The sequence below is a fragment of the Crocuta crocuta genome, unplaced genomic scaffold, assembly GCF_008692635.1.
Source record: "Crocuta crocuta isolate KB4526 unplaced genomic scaffold, BGI_CrCroc_1.0 scaffold273, whole genome shotgun sequence".
Lineage (NCBI taxonomy): Eukaryota > Metazoa > Chordata > Mammalia > Carnivora > Hyaenidae > Crocuta > Crocuta crocuta.
Genome location: NW_027529425.1, coordinates 6021095 through 6039274, shown reverse-complemented (window position 1 = coordinate 6039274; position 18180 = coordinate 6021095). Strand labels below are relative to the sequence as shown.

The 18180-nt window shown below is 56.7% G+C and overlaps 2 protein-coding genes across 2 annotated transcripts; one reads left to right on the top strand and one right to left on the bottom strand.

Annotated features, from left to right (window-relative positions):
• Positions 1-711: 711 nt before the first annotated feature.
• Positions 712-5752, bottom strand: MRM2 (mitochondrial rRNA methyltransferase 2). Its single transcript, XM_077758776.1, has 3 exons — positions 5705-5752; positions 3981-4270; positions 712-1878 (listed from the first exon to the last, which is right to left on the bottom strand). Exons 1-3 carry the CDS (start codon positions 5710-5712, stop codon positions 1451-1453), a joined length of 726 nt encoding a protein of 241 aa, XP_077614902.1. The 5' UTR covers positions 5713-5752; the 3' UTR covers positions 712-1450.
• Positions 5753-5769: 17 nt separating this feature from the next.
• NUDT1 (nudix hydrolase 1) lies at positions 5770-16127 on the top strand. The gene is made up of 4 exons (XM_077758775.1): positions 5770-5870; positions 7628-7795; positions 15078-15223; positions 15452-16127. Exons 2-4 carry the CDS (start codon positions 7644-7646, stop codon positions 15622-15624), a joined length of 471 nt encoding a protein of 156 aa, XP_077614901.1. The 5' UTR covers positions 5770-5870; positions 7628-7643; the 3' UTR covers positions 15625-16127.
• The last annotated feature ends 2053 nt before the right edge of the window (positions 16128-18180 follow it).

Genomic DNA, 18180 nt, shown 5'->3' with positions numbered 1-18180 from the left:
CTCCTGGCACCCACCCCACCTGGGACTGAGCGCCCTAGGGTCTGCACCACGCCCCAAGTATCTGCATCGCACCCTGAGAATCTACACTCCGTTCTCCAGGGTCTACACTGCACCCCTTGGGTCTACATCACATCCCCCAGGGTCGGCACCGTGCCCAAAAGGTCTGCACCACCTCCACCATCCCCCCACCTCTGCACAGCACCCCAAGCATGAAATGGGATGGAGGAGCTTTGGGAAGGAGGAGTCACCAGTCCTAATTGACTACAACCAAAAGTAAAATGAAAAAAGGTTAAACCGGGCCTGTAGCCCACTTCAGAGCGGGGACTGCGCCCTGGGGGCCTGATGGAGACTGTGGGGATTGCTATCTATTCCAGCTCTCCCCCAACCCCACCCTTGGGACTTAATCAGGGTTACAGTCCATACACACTTACTGAGGGATAAGCCCACCTGCAGGAAATGGCTTTGTTTTTAATGTTAGGGATTTTGGTGTGTTTTTTGGTGTTGTTTTGTTTTGTTTTGTTTTGTGTTGAGAGGGAGAGAGCACAGCAGGGGAGGGACAGAGAGAGAGAGGGAGACACAGAATCTGAAGCAGGCTCCAGGCTCTGAGCTGTCAGCACAGAGCCAACTCCCAGCTCCAACTCGTACAAGCTGTGATATCATGACCTGCCAAAGTCCAAAGCTTAACAGACTGAGCCACCCAGGTGCTCCTGTTTAAATTTTTTTTAATGGGAAATGGCTTTGAAGAAACCAATTTTTATAACAATGAACTTCAAAGCATGGACATCCCTGAAATAAATACAATGTCTGTTGTTCTAGTTGTTCTATAAAAGCTGCAAAAAGTTCCTGGAAGACATGCCACAGGGCCGCTTGCTTCTGGTATTACCAGTCTTAGGGTCCTTGCGTTCTACAGCAAGGTGGGTTTCCAGCAACAAAACAAAGGCCACCCCTGCATAGTTCACGGGAAAATTCGTCCCTAATTTCCCCTGGGGAACTCCAGCTGCTTGAAGGGGTTAATTTCCACATCATTCACCAGAGATGGAAACAATCCTCAGGTCAAAATTTCAGATTTTCATTCGCTACACTGTATAACCACAGCCTCGGTGCGGTGTGGCCTTCTGGGAGCAATGGTAGAAACTTTCTCTGTTACATGCTAACAGCCCAGAAACCGGGAGTTACATCAAGGTGCCCCCCTGTGCTGGTTTCTCCTTCCTCTGTCTTTTCATCCTTCATGTTGGCCTAAGATGAAATCACGTTGTAGAGACTGTTTTTTACCATATATCATGGCCAGCAAATATACTCGTGGTTTATAAGAAAGATCCCACCCTCTCCTGCCGGCCAAATCCAGGATCAAGCTCTGACCCCTCCAGCCACACTCCGGGAAAGAGCTCAGACCACACTTGCCGGGAACAAGGGCCACAAATGGTGGAAGCAGCCCTCAGTCCTCCACAGGCTACTTGGCTCTCTGGTACTGTGTGGCCAAGAGGTACACCTCCGAGGACTCCTTCCTGCTGGCTCTAGGCTTCACGGTCCTGGTGTTCTGGAACTGCTCTGCCAGTCTCTTCTGTAACCCAAGGCTGTGACTCCCAGCCCACGTTTTGCAGAGGAACGTTCCACCGGGGTGCAGGACATCAGCAGCCACGTCTAGGAGGGACGAGCACAGGCTAATGAGCCTGTCATGATCCAGGCTCCGGATCCCCGTGGCGTTGGGCGCCATGTCACTCAGAATCATGTCTGCTCTCCCACCAGGAAGCAGCTCGCGGACTCTCTGGACGGTTCTCGGGTCAGTCACGTCAGCAGGGCATAGAAAAGTTGCCCCCTCCAGGGGGAGTATGTGAAGAAGGTCTACCCCGAGCACAAAGCCCACAGGAGCACCAGGATCTAAGAAGACAGAGTAGGTTACTTATTTACAGCCTCAATCTCCCCTCAGAAACACAAATAGAAAAATAGAAGTACAAAGTGAGGACCAAGGGAAGAGTGAACATGCCAAGATGTGGACAAGGGGCCCTTCCCCACTTGTGTCCGTCCCATACAAACATATGGCAGGGGGTGACAGTCCCCACTCTCCACACAAGAAACGGAGGCCCAGAGAAGTGCCTCTCCCAGAGCAGGGGTCCTGGGGCAGGCACCCGACCCCAACTCTGACTTCACCTCACTTCCCGAGGCCTGCACTCAGCAAAAGAGTGACTTCCGAGTGGGCTTTTTGACAAAGTGAAAACAGAAAATGACACACCGGTGCATACAGGACCTCCAGACTAAATCGACACATTGTTAGCTTAATCCAATGTCTTTCGTTGCAGAAACTATGAGAAGCAAGCCGAGAAACGGGAAGACAAGGCACAGAAAGCGATCCCTCGCCCAGGTGTGAGTGGCACCGGCTGTGCAGTGAAGATGCCATCGTTTCACCTAACCTGGAACAGGCCCTCAGGCCAGCGGGACTGCTGTCCCTCCTCGCAGCCCCGTGTCCCTCCCTGCAACCCCTCCAACACACCAAGGAGGGCCCTGCTCTCCCATGTCCCCCGGGGGAATGAGGTAAGCGTGCAGTCACCGATCTGCCAGTACAGACTGCTTACTTCTATATAAGCACTAAGTCCAGGGATTTGCACAATGCATTTTTCAAAGGAGAAAACTCCATTTTCACCCCTGGAAAGTAGGACTTTCACACCTCATTTTAAGCACCTGACTCTCGTTAACATCCATCCCAGCTGTCATAACCTCGGGAAAGGGCCACTAGAAGCAAATGGCTTTGGGTGCGTTTGTGCAACTTCATTCTCTCTACACCCATGGCTTCAGCCGCTGCTTCCTACAAGGCAAACTTGGCCACTCTCCTCCTTCCCCTGAGGAGCAATTCCATGGGGACAGGAACCAGGAAGATCAGTTGTTAGGTCCAGAGACAAGCTCAGGCTCAGTGGTGGGAAAAGGAACTGAGGTTTCAGACACAAAGCCCTTCACTTAGGCAATATTTATTGAGCTAAAAAAATTTTAATCTGTTCTAGAGCCCCTGGCAGAATCCCACACATGATAACGAGGCTGGTTCTTAGACTTGAACCCAGGAACAGCACGCCTAGTCCACGCATTCAGAGGCCCACCAAACTCCGCCGAACCTCATTCTTCACTAGGAAAATGGGCATGAGGTCCGCACTCTAGGCGTCTGAGATTTCCGGGAGCTGTCACATCTGTCACATAACACCAGCGACTGTAGTCTCCTCCAACCTCACGGCACGAAGCACAGAGAAGAGGAGGCCCACCGCAGCGTTGTGCTTACTGACAGAGGCCCCGGGAGCAATGCCAGTGCCCAGCAGGAGGCTGGCTCCGCAGCAAGGCATCAGCACATGGAGAGCACACGGCGTTTATGAGGACGCCATGGCTTTCTACACTGAGGGCACTGGTGTCTGTTGACTGATCAAGGGAACCTTCTCACAAAGATACCCCCTTTTTTTTTTTTTGATGAAATCCTAAAATGTTAGACAGGTAAAAGCTGAGTCCCTCAGGTTGAGCCAGAGGGGAGAACCCAGAGCCCCAGCCTCGAGTGCTCCCCTGAGCAGCCCCAGCGGGACCTCCAGGAGACCCAAGGCTTCACGGACCAGGCCCTGGAAACCTCTGGGGTCATGGAAACATTTCATTAGGTCACTAAGTGAAAAAACAAACAAACAAACAGACAAACAAATAGCTCCATTAAGGCTCCTAATCAGTAAGAAAAATGTGGTTTACTATCATTTTCGAAAAAGAAAACATACCTATGTAGTTACGCATGCAAAACCGAATTCTGTAAGGGGGCGCCCCACCATATTAATGTGGATGCGGATGCGGTACGATTCGAGGGACTTCTAGTCGCTGTCATAGCTTTCCACCTGGCCTCTCACTGTGAACACGTCAGGTCCCGATCTCCTCATCACTCTCAGACAAGGGGCTCAGAACAGCCTGTTGTCACAGGTGGAGGCAGCTGGCCCACGCCCGCGGACCCACGGTGGTAGGAGGCCTACCTTTGCCCGCAGCGTTGACCCGCCGTACGGCCACCTGGCTCCATGCCCCAGGAGCCGCTCCGCAGTCTAACACGCGCTGGCCAGGCCACAGGATCTGGTGCCTCTCGTCCACCTCCAGGAGCTTGAAGGCACTTCGGCACCGGTAATTCTCCACCTTCGCGGCCTTCACAAATGGGTCCCTCAGATGACGCGTCAGCCATAGGTGCTCAGCAGCGGTCCGGCCCTTGTGGCGACTCGCAGTGGTGTGAAATCTTTGCCACCGAACAGACGCACACACCAGCTTCAAGGACCTGATGGGGGAGAAGGTAGCAAACAGGATGGCGTCACACAGATAGGGGGGATCCCCGGTTCAACCCACGTACTTTTAGAGAAGGGCCTGGAGGCCCAGATGAGAAGAACTGACAAGGTGACACAACCAGAAAGCAGGTATAATGGGGTGCACTGAGCACCAACATGACCGGTGTCTCCTCAGAGAAGCTTCGGACACAGGTGCGAGGAAAGACCACGTGAGGACACGGGAAGAAGGCGGCCGTGTGCAGGTCCAGGACAGAGGCCCCCGAGAAACAACCCTGCAGCACCTTGATCTGGGTCTGCTGCCTCGGCCTGGATTGGTAAGGTTTAAGCGCCTGGCCTGCAGGCTTTCTTACAGTGGCCCAAGGGTCCAAACTTTTCCTAGGGCCCTGAGGAACTGCGAAAGAGGCCGCCCAGGACAGACCCTGCCTTCCTTGGCGCCATGGCTGCAGCGGCCAACATGGGGCCACCAGTCACATCTAATGCAACTGCGCTCAACGTGAAGGTCGATTTCCAAGTCTCTTTGGCAAAATTAGATTCTTAAGGGTTTACGGACTGCCAAGAGCTCCCCATACCCCTCCTCCCACTTAACTCTCAGAAAAACCCTACAGAACAACCCTACAAAGTAAGTCCTGCATCCGTGTTTCTCCAGGAAACAACCGACCATCTTCCTCACGGCTCCAGGCCAAAGCCCCTTCCTTCAACAACCCATGCATGCTTCAAGCATGCTGTCTCTATCTGCACACAGTAACTGGTGATCGCTGCCTTCCCAAAGCCCAGTGGTCTCTTGGAACCAAGAGGAGCACAGAGCCATGCCCGGCACCAGAACCAACGCGGACGGTTGGGGGAAAGCCGGAAAGCAGAGTCACACAAGCCCTGTGCTCCAGATTTGAGCAGCCGACCTCCAGCACCGTCCCCGGTCTTCAGTTCAGCCACACTGGCCACTGGTGCCTCTCAGGTCCTGTGCCACGGCCCTCAGGCCTGCAGCACGCTTCCCCAGCTTCACCGCTTCCCCAGCTTCACCTCTTCCCCAGCTTCACCTATTCCGCAGCACACCTCACCTGCTCCCTCCGCTGCCTCCACCTGCAGCTCCCCCTCACCTGCTCCCTCCGCAGCCCTCTCCCCGCAGCGCCTCTCACCTGCGCCCTCCCACCTTCAGCTTCCCCTCAGCTGCGCCCCGCGCCCTCCGTAGCCCTCCACGCTCTCCGCCCACCCGCCGCTCCTCGGAAGCCATCCGGACTCCTGGCTTGGGGTCGGAAGTCCTCCCCAAGTCGCTTCACCGGGAACGACCGCGTCTCTGCGCCCCTTTTCCGCAGATGAAACCTGGGACGCGCCCCTGGCCCCTCCTTCTCCCGCACGCATGCTGCAGGCGCTCCACTAATCCCGACTGGGCGCACGACCTTGCCCAGCTCCTCGCTGACAGCCCCACTCACCCAGCCATGGGCGCCTATCCGCTCCAGTTCCCCGCGCCGGAAGTGCCGGTCTCGCTTCCGGCCCAAGGCCACTCCCCCGGAAGCGGCTCTGGGATTCCGAAAGTGCTCGTGGATCCCGGACCTGGGGAGCGGGGAGAGAGGAGCCCGGGAGAGGGATCTGCGTCTGGTGAGCAGGGGAGCCGGTAGAGGGGAGGGGGCCGGGGAGCAGAGCCCGGGTCCTGTGAGCGGGGGACCGGGGACGGGTTTGGGGAGGGGAAAGCCAGGGATGGGGGAGAGGGGAGCGGGGGTCCAGGTAAGCAAGGGTCGGAGGAGAGGGATCCGGGACCAGGCTCTGAGCCTGGTGTTCCCTGGGTATGATCTCTTAAAACTCTGGTGAGGAACCTCGGTTTACCGACCACTTGCCTCGGGGACCACATGCCCAGGCCTGTTGCAGCCTCCCAGCCCCTGACGTTCGGAGGGCTCTCTGGGGATCCTCAAATTGCGGTCCCAAGCTGCTTGCTCCATGACCTGGGGGACAACTCAACTCCAAAAGCCCGGAAGACCCAGACTGGGGTACTGGCTTTGTTCTTTGACCTTGGGTCAACCTGAGCCTCTTTGAGTTTGTTTCTTGATCTGAAAATGGAGAAAGTCTTAGTTCACAGAGTTCTTGAGTCTGTTAAATAGAATGATTTTTTAAAAGAGGCATATAATCAGTGCTTAATAAGTGATAGCTGACATTCCTGGCATCCTCCTCACCATCACAGTTCCCTCAGGAAGCCAGGGCCTTGGGCATGAACTGGTCAGCATTACGACAAGGCAGACAGGGAGGCCCCGCCACAGAGACCCGCTTCTGCTGGACCTCCCCCAACACCAGGCCCCAGCTGGAGGTCCCTTTGCTCAGACACTGTGACCTCCCACAAGGATTCCTGCTCCTGGATCCTGCCTCTTACCCAGTGTGGTCCCCAGGGTAGGAAACTTGTGTCTAGTGGCCCCAGGCTGGGACAGGGATGGATGCATGAAGGATTCGGTCCATGTCTCCAGCAGCCACCCAGACATCACCCTTGGAGTTTTTCTCTGGACCATGCATACCTGTTCGAGCAGGAGGAGCCCTTGTGGCTGCAGTGCCAGAGCCCAGAGCAGCGACAGCTGTGAGCCGATGTGGAGGGAGGACCCGCTGGCCGTTGCTGGGCAGGCTCTCCACTGCCAGGGGCAGGAGCCAGGAGCTCCTCAGGACTCTGTAGGTCTGCTGCTGCTCAAGTGCAGAAGGCAGATCCCAGTAGGCCCAAAGAAGGCCCCCCTAGGGGCGCCTGGGTGGCTTAGTCGGTTGGGCGTCCGACTTTCGCTTAGGTCATGATCTCGCAGTTCATGGGTTCGAGCCCCGCATCGGGCTCTGTGCTGACTGCCAGCTCGGAGCCTGGAGCCTGTTTCAGTCTGTGACTCCCTCTCTCTCTGACCCTCCCCTGCTCACGCTGTCTCTCTCTCTCTCTCTCCTAGAAATAAATAAAAAAAAAAATTAAAAAAAATTAAAAAAAAAAAAAAAGAAGGCCCCACTGATGAAAAGGCCAAGGCCAAAAGCCTGACCCGAGAACCATCGGCTAACCTGCATGGTTATGGTGTGGCGGGGCACAGGGGGTGGACACAGGCAAGAACGGCCATGTGCTGAGGAGGGGAAGGGGCCCTTTCCTAGCCTGCTCCACAGCCCTGGCAATCCAAAGGCCTTGATTCAGGCCATTGGTTTCGGAGGGCCAGGCCTCTTTCCGTCCTAGAAGCTCTGATTGTCCAGTGGCAGGTTTCAATCCAGCATGAGGCAGGCCTCACATGGTGGGGCTGGGAGATTCCCGTATGCCTTCCCCAGCACGTTCCAATCTCACCGGGCCCCCGGCCTCCATCCACCTCCCATCTGCACCCAGGCCAGGCTGACTCAGCTTTCTTGCCTCCCTCTAGGGGCTCCCAGGGGACCATGGGCACCTCCATGCTCTACACGTTGGTACTAGTGCTGCAGCCTCCGAGAGTTCTCCTGGGCATGAAGAAACGAGGCTTCGGGGCTGGCCGATGGAATGGCTTCGGGGGCAAAGTTCAAGAAGGAGAGAGCATCGAGGATGGGGCCAAGAGGTGAGGGAGGGGTAGGCCCGCCCACAGAACCAGCTCCCAAGGGGAAGCCTGGAACATGTTAGCCCTTGGGCCTCAGTTTCTTCATCCAAAAAAAATGGGAATAATAGTAACAGTTCCTGCCTGGAAGGAGTGTAGAGATTAAGTGAGGACGCGACCATAAAGGACTTGGAGCAGTGGTGAGTGCCGAGGGCATGTGAGCTGTTGCCAGGGGCGCGGGGAGTGGCTTTAAGGATGCATTTGGGAACCCACTGTGCCGCGGCGACTTCTGGCTGATCAGTCACTTGCTTTCCTCATGAGTTCAGGGAGCTGATGACCAGTGCTCCCGTCTGAGCCTTTTTACACACACAGTCACCATTAGTGCTCAGCACAGGCTGCCTCACACAGGCAGGAACCAGAGCCCAGAGAGGTCAACAGCTTGTCTGAGATCACACAGCTCTCCAACATCAATCCCTCCGCCCCTCTTTGTCCTCACATGTGGATAAAATGAGATTGTGTATGCAAACATCACAAAGGGCTACACAGACCTTTGCTACTCCTGCCGGCATGCAGAAGGAAGTTGGCAACCTTAATTAAGGCCGTTCTCCCCCAGGGAAGAGAACAGATCCCCACTCACATACTAATGAGGCTTCTGGAAAGGAAGTCAGCTGCAGGTGCTGCCACCCGATGGTTCTCAAGTTTGGAGTTTTGTAAACATCACAACCCACATGAGAAATGCTTCTGTTCTGATACAATGCTCTCACCACACGAGAGTAGGCGTTAATGTTGTTCCACCAACAGTGTTCCTATCCTTCATTCCTTCTAATTGCCGGTCACAGTCCACCAAGTTGACTTCATGGCGCACGACTGGGCCAAGCCCTGGGTTTGAACAGCCACGGGTGTGATGGCCTTGGCATGCATGTCCCCCTCCCAGGCCTGGGACCCAGGTCGCTGCTGCCTGGGGTCGTTTGCTTGGGCAGCTGCTAGGCAGCATGACCGGGCTACCCTAAGACCACACAGTGGGGACACCGGCCAGTCTGTTGAGACCCAGTCCCCTGAGCTGTCCTACCCGTGGAACGTGGACAGAAACTGGTAGAAGCCAGCACCCCCACACACACACACCTAAGCCGTGCTCAGTGTCAGGACACTGGGGATGGGTCCCGACCGCCGCCCCGTGGGGCTCCCGTCTAGTCCGGCAGCCAGGTTCATGGGGACGTGTGCAGAGAGCAGGTCTGGCGGGCATCCAGAATAAAGAGCAAGGGCAGAGAGCTGGGCACAAAGGAAAACTCCCAAAGGACCTGCCGTCTGGTCTGGTCCATGTAAGTGGAAGGCAGGAATGAGTCCTCAACAACGTGCCAAGGGCAGGGCTGTGCAGAGGAGTGGGGCAGGGGCCGTGGGGGGCTTCGCCTCAGCCCCCTGCCATCCCGGTGATCCAGAGACTTGCAGGCCCCTGAATTCTCAAGACCTTTCCCTCTTGTCCTCTTGCTGTTAGCGTTTCCCGAATGAGACACCCGTGAGAAACGAGCGGATTCCGCAGGGCCTCAGTGATGACGGCCGTCCCGCAGCGCAGGCTTGAGGCTGGGCAGGAAACGAGTTTCCTCAGGATGAGAAGCACATGACCGCAGTCCCCCCTGTAACTAGCACCCATCCCGGTCTGTCTCCCTCTGTTTCCACATCCAGACCGCCCCAGGCCTCCTACCTGGGATCCCTGCTCTGTCCTTTCCTTCCTCAGTCCATTCTCCACTCGGTGCCCGGGAGACCGAAACTGAGTCAGGGTCTTTCTCTTTCATTCATGTGTGAAGTCCCTTTACTTATTTCTTGTTTTCATTTTACTTACTTTAGAGAAAGCGCAAGTGGAGGGAGGGGCACAGGGAGAGAGAGAATCCCATAGGCTCCACGCTCCACGCAGAGCCTGACTTGGTGATCGAACCCACAACCGTGTTATCATGACCTGAGCCAAAATCCACCAGCTGAGCCACCCAGGCACGCCGTGAATCCCTTTAATAGCACCCAGTGCTGGTAAACTGAACCTCCTGCTTCACCCACGGAGCCCCCCCACGTGGTCTACCTTCACCCTTCTCCAGTCGCTGCCCCTCAGCCGCTCCCAGCTGTCGCCCATCTCCCTCTTCCTGGCTCGTCACCCAGCTGACTCCCCCCGCAAAGTCTTGGTGAGCCCAGGACTGGAGACGTCACACACTGGTCCTGAAGTCCACGTGCGCCCATCTTCACCAGGGAATGTTTAAGAATGGGCCCATCGTGTGGCCAGCACATGGACCAAGAGATGGAAAGGGCCACTTGCACACTGGCCTCTTGTCACAGTTGAGGACTTGGCCTGTTCTAAAGCGTCACGTAAGCGTGGCCACGTGGATGCGCCCTCTGGTGTCTGTCCCCCACCCCGGACATCACCCCCTTTGTGCAGTTCAGCTCACGCCCCAGCCGCCACCTCTGTCCACGCCGTGTGTGTGGCCACCGGGTTGTCTGTGGCACTGCCACGTGCACCGTTCTGGCGGCCACTCCCCTGCAGGGGGCAGAGGTGTCCAGCCTTTGCAGCTACCTGCCAGAGGTCCCAGGGGCCCTGCTCACGGACGCTCCCTTCACACCCTCAGCACCGCGCCATGTTTTCTGTGATGTCAGCCCTTCTAGGTGGGATGATACCAATGTGTCCAAGGGCTGAAAAAGCCCAGTGCCTGCTCGTGTCACAGTGTCTGTGGGCCACCTTGCTGTCTTGTTTTTGTGACGTGTCTGCTCAAGTCTTTTGCCCTTTTTTTTTATAAGTCGGGCTGCCCATCTTAGAGACTTGCAGTTCTTTGTACATTTTACATCTTTACTGATTTTCTGCTTCAAGTGTCCAGCGAGGACAGTGGATTTCTCTGATTCTCCGTGCCGTCCCGTTCATTTTGGCCTCCGGTGTGTTCGTGTTCAGGACTGTGTCATGGAGAAGTGGCCCCTTCCTCCGTGCACAATCCCCTCTGCTCCTGATAACACTCGTTGCTTTGAAGTCAGCTGTATAACCTGTAGAGATGTTCCTGCTTTCCCTTGACTAGAGTTAGCCGGCTGTGTTTCTCTGCATCTACTTTTAATCTGTTTCTTCATCTTTATCATCATCTACTTTAAGCTTTTCATCTTTCTATGCATCATGGGTTCCGTGTGGGCAGCCCACAGCTGGGCTCATCTTCAGATCCACCCTTAGAATCCTTCAAAGAGCACATGAACCACTCGTGTTCCGAATGGCGGCAGTATCCATCACATTGGGTACTGTTTTGTTTGTCGCCCTCGTTCTCTGTTCCTGGTTCTGTCTTCCACTCCTTTTCTCCGTTTTGCAGTTTCAACTGAGCACTTCTAGGATTTCATTTTCTCCCCTTGTTAGCAAGTCAGCTGTACTTAACTGTTTTAGTATGCATCTCAAAATTTGCAGTGCACACTTGCATATACGCCCCGTGAACTTTCAAATAACGCTGCCCCCCCTCCCCCGCCCCGTGGGTGGTCTGAGGGCCTCATGACAACAATCCTGATTACAACGCCCATCCCTGTGTGGTCGCTGTTCACTTTATACATGCACACACACACGGGATGTGCGGAAGCGTGTGCATGAACACACGGGGCACGCAGACACAGATGCATCATCACCAATACCTTGAACAAATTCTTACCCTTTGACTCAATGGAGAATAAAAACCAGAACTGTTTTATCTTGCCTTTGCTCACTCCTTCACTGCTCTTGCATTCTTCATGCAGATCAAGGTTCTATCTATCATTTCTCTTCTCTCCAAAGAACTCGCTTTCACGTTCATTATGAAGCTGGTAATAGAGTCCCTCAATCTTTGTGAAAATCTTTATTTCTCCTTCCCTCTTGATGGAAAGTAGAGTACAGAATTCTAGGTTCATTCAACGCTAAGTACTTCGCTCCCTCTCTCCCTGCTCGCTCTGTTTCTGCAGAGTCAGATTTAACTCTCATCCTGGTTCCTCTGTGGGTCAGGCGCTTTTTTCCCTCTGGCCTCAGGATCTTTTCTTTTTCTCTGATTCCTTACACTTGGAAGGAAACGAGCCTAGGAGTAGTTTTCTGGTGTCTGTCCCGCTTAGCGTCCTTGGAGCTCCTGGGACCTGTGGCTCAGTGTCTGTCATAAGATTGGGGAAATTCCGAGGGACAGGTTCAGTTACTCGTTCTGTTCCTTTCTCTTTTCTCCTGTCGGTGTTCCCGTTGCCCGTGGGCCACGCCTACCCTGGCTGTCTCACAGCCGATATTCTGTTCTGCCCCGTCTGTTCTCTTTGCTGTTCTGACCTCAGGCCCAGTCAGCTGCAGTGTCCTGGGGCTCGCGGGTCCCCCCGGCCGCACCCACTCTGCTGCAGTGTCCTCCTTGGGGGCTTGTCTTTTCATTCAGAATGACATTTCCAGGAGTAGAAGTTTCATTTTAGTGGGATCCTGTACATGGCTTTCTCTCATTTTAGTGGGATCCTGTGCATGGGTTTCTCTTTATAGGCAGCATTTTTACATCCTTATTTAAAGGAATCTCTGTTTATCCAAAGCTGAAGAAGACATTCTCCTAGGTTTTCTTCTGGAACGTTCAGAGTGTTAGATTTTCATCTGGAATGGAGTTTGGGGTAAGATGTAAGGCAGAAGGTTGAGATTCATCTGTCTAGGCATCCAGCTGACACAGCATTACTGAAGAGACCCCATTTTCCACTGTGCTTCAGTCCCGTCATAATCACAGGGCAGACTTGACAGAGCCTGACCTCCGTTTCCTGTCCCAGTGTCCCCAGTGCCGCACAGGGGGCTCTCGCAGCCGTCCCGCGGCTGGGTAACTCAAGGATCTCAGCACAGCCGGCCAGATGCTGTGCCGGGCCCTTGGGCCTGCCTTCCAGATGCCACTGGACCACGGAGGCCACCGGCGGGTCAGTCCCATGGGCTACAACTTGTTCTTCTGCCTTGATGTCACCGCAGGTCACAAAGCTCTCAGAAAGTTGATGACCATTTGTTGTTATCGGACACAGAGAAGGTGTTCGTGACACTCAATGGCTCTTTGCACTCTGAAGGCCTCATCCAGCCAGCAGGGCTGTGGAGGGCGCTCCTCCCACTGCCCTGAGCTCCTTCTAACACTGGCATCCACACGGCATACCCTGCCCTGCGGGCAGCCTGCTCCCCCAAAAGACATCCCCCCATGGCCACGCGGCGTCCATGCTTTCCACACTCAGCGGCAGCGAGCCAGAGGCCCTGGCCATCGTGCTCCAGACCTTCATTGAGGCAGAGACAGGCCTTCCCTGAGGCCGAGAGCAGAAGTTCAGCACCAGAGCCACCCAGCACCCACCTGACTTCATCCAGTCCCCCTGGTGGGTCGCACAGCACCACACTGACTCCTGTAGTCTTGGGGTCCAATTGGAGGAGTGACCCGCTCCCCGGGGGCACTGGGATGCCAGCCCAGTGTCTGGGATAGAGCCAGTGGTCAGGACAGCCCCTAACAAAGGAGTGCTGTGCCCTGTCCCGTGGGGTGAGAGGGGCCAGATGGCGCATCCTGATATGCCTCGGGAGCAGGTGCGCTGAGCCGCAGGCATGACTCCAGCGTCAGCCCCAGGCCACCTAGGCTGCTGACACACAATTGAGTTATGGTGGCCTCAGCACTGAGCCTGGCACATGCGTTACCCACCGCCCTGCCCTTGTGCCCTTCTAGATCCCAAAGCAGGCTCAGGTCAAGAGCCAGGTTAACACACCCTCCCCACCTCAGGCTTGGGGTGGCCACGTACACACGCGTGGTCATCCCTGGGGGAGCGACAAGGATACAGGCATCTCTGGGAGGGAGGTTGGGAGGTGACAGGCACTCAGGGGCCTGGGGACCCTCAGATTTGCGCAGCGTCCCATCCCTGGCCTCCAGCAAGGCCCCAGGGCGCCTCAGAGGAACAGAGCCAAGGACCTACGCAGACGCTTGACCGCTGCTGTCTTCTTGGCATGTCACTCCCCCTGCTCTCTGCCATCTGGGGAGCTGAGCGCTATACACATGATCCGGCGTTTTAGCAAAACCGAGGCCACCGTCCCACAAATTATCGCAGCCCGTGAGGGGATGTTATGGATACTTCATGCACTGCCGTGTGTTCAGAAAGCTGAACCATAACTAGTCAGAACATTTGATCACCAGGTGAAGTTTTTAAAACCCAGATCTATTGCCAGTGGCAAGGCAGCCGTGAGGGCCAGTGCCTGTAGCTGGGGAGCCATCTGCTCCCCTCCAAGTGAAAACGTTCAAGTTTTTAGGTCAAGTCTAATTCTCATTAACTACGTCACTGAACAAATCCCAGCATTCAGAGCTCCAGTCGGGCCCCATGTGCGGCAGCAGCAAAAGGGCGATGCCGCGGACCTCACTGGGCGCTCAGGCTGGGTTCCCCGCCGAGGAAGGCACCTGCCCACATCAAACCGTCTGGACACAATGTGTGTGTTTAACGTGCAGAGTGGTTTCTGAAGCCTCGTTCGGGCACAGGAAGTAATTACGTGTCCAACCCACACCGGGTAGGAAACTGCTCTGATTCCTTGAGGTGCAGGCCGTCCTGGCGCTGAGGAGAAGCACGGGTCCGAGCGCATGAGGCGTCCACAGTCGTGTAAAGGGATATGCGAAGGAGAAGGCCCCAAAAGAACTCAGACCGCAGTGAGGGGCCTTGCTGGTGACGTGTCCGTCCGTCTGGGGTTTGCTAGGTTGTCCACGGCAAAGAGGTCATTTGAGGAACCCTTTGAAACAGGCACCGGCGTCGGAATAGGGGCGCCCGGCTCTGCTGGTGGAGAGGCATGCTGTGCTTGGGTGGGGACGGTCCCCAGGGGAAATGATGTGGCAAGACCAGCCCCAAGGCCCCATCCTCTGCAGGGAAGCGTGCTGGAGGGCTGGGGGCGTCTCCTCAGGAAAGTGCGCATGGAAACCCTGTCTGCTCCTGCATGATCTGAGCCCCAGTGTGAGGCCAGCCGGGTCTTCCGGTCAGGGCCTGGGTTCCTGTGGCCCGCAAAGTGGCACTCCCATGGCTGTTGCCCTCCCCCCCCCCAACAGTCCCCCAGGGAAGAGGAGGAGCTGAAGGACCAGGTGGGAGGTCCCCAGCTCTCCCGTGACCCCTGAAGAGCTGAGTGCAGCCAGGAGGGGCTGCCTGCCCCACGATCCACAGGGTGTTGAGGTGGGTGGGCCTGTGCACCCTGAACCAGACACTCTGAACAGCATCAGCTTTTATATGGCCCCCAATAGCTGTCAAGTCCCACCAAGTCAGGAATGGCTCACAGCTACCTGGCCCAGCAGGCACACCCCTCCTGGCACCCTTCCATGACTGTCACCTGCTCCACCCACAGGGAGCTGCAGGAGGAGTGTGGTCTGACCACGGACACGCTTCACAAGGCGGGCCGGATAGTGTTCGAGTTCGAGGGCCAGCCGGAGCTGATGGACGTGCATGTCTTCTGCACAGACCGCGTCCAGGGAACGCCCGCGGAGAGTGATGGTGAGTCTGGGGGCCCTTCCTTCTCCCCACCACCCTCCATCTCCCAGGGGCAGGCGCTGTGCTAGCACCTTGTTCCTCCTGCGCGGGGATGCAGGGACGAGGGGACGCGGCCCGGAGGACTGAACTAGAAGTGTGCCGGGCTCCTCACACAGCACTGCCTGGGACTTCCTTACTCAAGGTCAGGTTAGCCCCTGGCTGAACGTCGTGCTGCCCTTCCCACCACCACAGAAATGCGGCCCCAGTGGTTCCAGCTGGACCAGATCCCCTTCGATGACATGTGGCCTGACGACAGCTACTGGTTTCCCCTCCTGCTTCAGAACAAGAAATTCCACGGGTATTTCAAGCTCCAGGACCCCAACACAATCCTGGACTACACGCTGCGCGAGGTGGACGCGGTATAGACACACAGGCACTCTGGCCCCACAGGCCGCAAAATCCACTACGAACCCACAGCACCGTCCATTCACCCCACAGAGCCCCGAGGTGGAGCTGGCGTTCCTGGGTAGGTTGGGGTGGAGATGAAAATAAAGGTCTCTTACCTTTTCCACATTCTTCGCAGGGCCTGCGCACAGCCAGCCCAGGCCCATCCCCGGGAAGCTGCCAGCTGGCTGCCTGCGACCACATGCCAAGCCAGGAGGGAGGGCCAGGCGCTGAGGTCCTGTCCGGACCAGGGTAGGCTAGAAGGTGTAGCGGCCTCGCTCCCCATCCCTCCTTCAAGGGCAAATGGGAACAGTCATGGCCTAGGCCTAAAACTCTGGTCTACCGCATCAGAAGCTGTCACCTCCCTCACCCCAAGGGACGGGCCTTTCTCATCCAAATTTCTGACCATGAAGAAGGAGGGAGGCAGCACTCGCTTATACAGAAAACCCACTTTACCCAACTTTTATAAATGGGTTTAATAATGGTTGTTCATGTGTTTACTGATAATAATCTCACAATGCAGACTACTTGTGAACAATTCCAGTTTATTGGTGTAGTAACTGATGCCTACAGCCTTGTAAAGTGCTCCATACACAGAACCGTATCATGAAGAGGAAGGGCCTCGAATGCAGACAAAACCAGGCCAACCTCAGCCTGTGCAGAGTCCGCGTATGCCCGCACCCGCCGCCGCATCTGCGGGTTACCACTGAGCGCGCGTGGGCCCAGGCTGGAGGGACATGGTAAAGGCACACACCCGGGCTGGGGTCCACTCCAGCCTTGCAGAATCAGGGAGGTGGGCTCTGTCCTGGTGGCGATGGGACAGTGCAGGCCGTGGGAGCTGAGGCAAGGCTGTGGCATCCCCTCCGCAGTCCTGGCCAGGGCCGCAGAGGCGAGCTGGGGCACCCCTGCACTCGCAACCCAGATGCGGGCAGCCTGGCCCTCCCCAGACACCACTGCCTAGGGACCCAGCAGCCCTGGGCCAAGAGGAAGGGGTTGTAGGGGACAGAAGGTGGCTTCTGCTGTCCCCTGTTAACAGATACAGGAAGGACATGACCCCATCACACATCCCCAGCAAGTGGCTCCCATCTGCTGACCTTGCAGGGGCTGGGGAGGAAGGAGACAGACAAGAAAGCGCCCCTCCGGGTAAGCCTCGAAAACCTTGGCCAGAGCTGCAGCCAAGAGGGCTCCTGGCTCCTTCCACCGTGGGGAGAGGCCGCCAGGAACACGGAGTTGTCGGGCAAAGTCCTCTTCAGAAAGCACATGTGAAGTCTTTGGTGCTGGAATTCTCCTTCTTGGCCTGGGAGAGGCGGGCCTCCGCATGCCCTGAGGGACCCTCCCCACACAGGCCCACCACCTTCCATGCTGCTGCCCACCGTATGCCCCCAGCCCCAACTGCGTGCGTGGCAGGGCCTGCCCTGGGTGTTCCCAGCTCGCCACTGTCCTGTGGTTGCCTGTCCCTCACCACCCACAGGCAGGCTGCGGCAGGTGGGCAGCAGCCAAGAGGGGTGAACAGAAGGCTCGGAGGTCAGGCCTATGGCTCAAGTGTATACAGCACCAGGGGCCGGTGGGCAGCACAGAGCTGCCCACAGTGCCGGAGAACCCACTTCTCCAGAGCAGGAGCAGAATGCAGGCATGGCCCAATGGGCTCTGGGGGTACACGGCCCCTTCTTGTCAGCACAGGAAGGCACATGCCACAGTCCCAGGGCCTTGGGCTGCGTGGGGTACAGCTAGCTTTCTCCCCGCACAGAAGAGCCCACACATGGGGTGACGCAGGTGTCTGGCTGGGCCTAAAAGATACTTCCCCCTGGGGGGTGATGTTCAGGAGCTCCTCAGGGAAGCCTACCTGTCCCGGGGTGCAGAAAACCCCGCATGGGGACACACACCACCTTCACACTCAAAAAGCCCCTGGAGTGCACACTCCCTCACCCCCCCATGCGAGAATCTCAGGAATCCTGTAGTGCAGTCAGAACCTCCCCAAGCCCGCTCAGGGCCAGGAGGCAGTGAGCTCAAAGGGCTCCGGGTCTGGGAGGAAGGCGCCTGCCACCCTGCCCCTGTGGTGTTTACACAAAAGGGATTCCGAGCAGGAAGCGCTCAGAGGCCCTAGGTGCACACTGACCCCAGAGTTCCTGGAACAGATCCCCTCCGGGCCTGCCTGGAGTGAGGAGAGAGGTTCTGAGCATCTCCTAAAAATAGACACAGCCACGAAGGACACCCCCCACCCCACTGGAATGCGGCCCCACCCGCCCTCCTCTGCCCTTCCAGCCTCCACTCAAGCTGCCGCCTCCAAAGAGGGGCCTGCTGGCAATCATGAGGACCCAGCCGGTGCTGCACAGGGCCAGACAGCAGGAGCACCATGTCACCTCTGTCCCCGACACCGCAGACACGGGGCATGTGACAGGGTCACAGTGTGAGGAAGGGACACAGGACGCTTCACCCTACATGCCAGAGCAGGGCCCATGGCACTGACCCGGGCCTGTCCCCTGGAGATGGACACCGTCTGTGCACCCAGTGACCCCTGAGGCCCCACCGTACCCACA

Coding starts and splice junctions, on each gene's coding strand:
- MRM2 (XM_077758776.1), bottom strand. Junction 1,879..3,980: donor GGTCAACGCTGCGGGCAAAG/GTAGGCCTCCTA, acceptor CTGTCTTCTTAG/ATCCTGGTGCTCCTGTGGGC.
- NUDT1 (XM_077758775.1), top strand. CDS start 7,644: ATGGGCACCTCCATGCTCTACACGTTGGTACTAGTGCTGCAGCCTCCG. Junction 7,796..15,077: donor ATCGAGGATGGGGCCAAGAG/GTGAGGGAGGGG, acceptor CTCCACCCACAG/GGAGCTGCAGGAGGAGTGTG. Junction 15,224..15,451: donor AACGCCCGCGGAGAGTGATG/GTGAGTCTGGGG, acceptor CCACCACCACAG/AAATGCGGCCCCAGTGGTTC.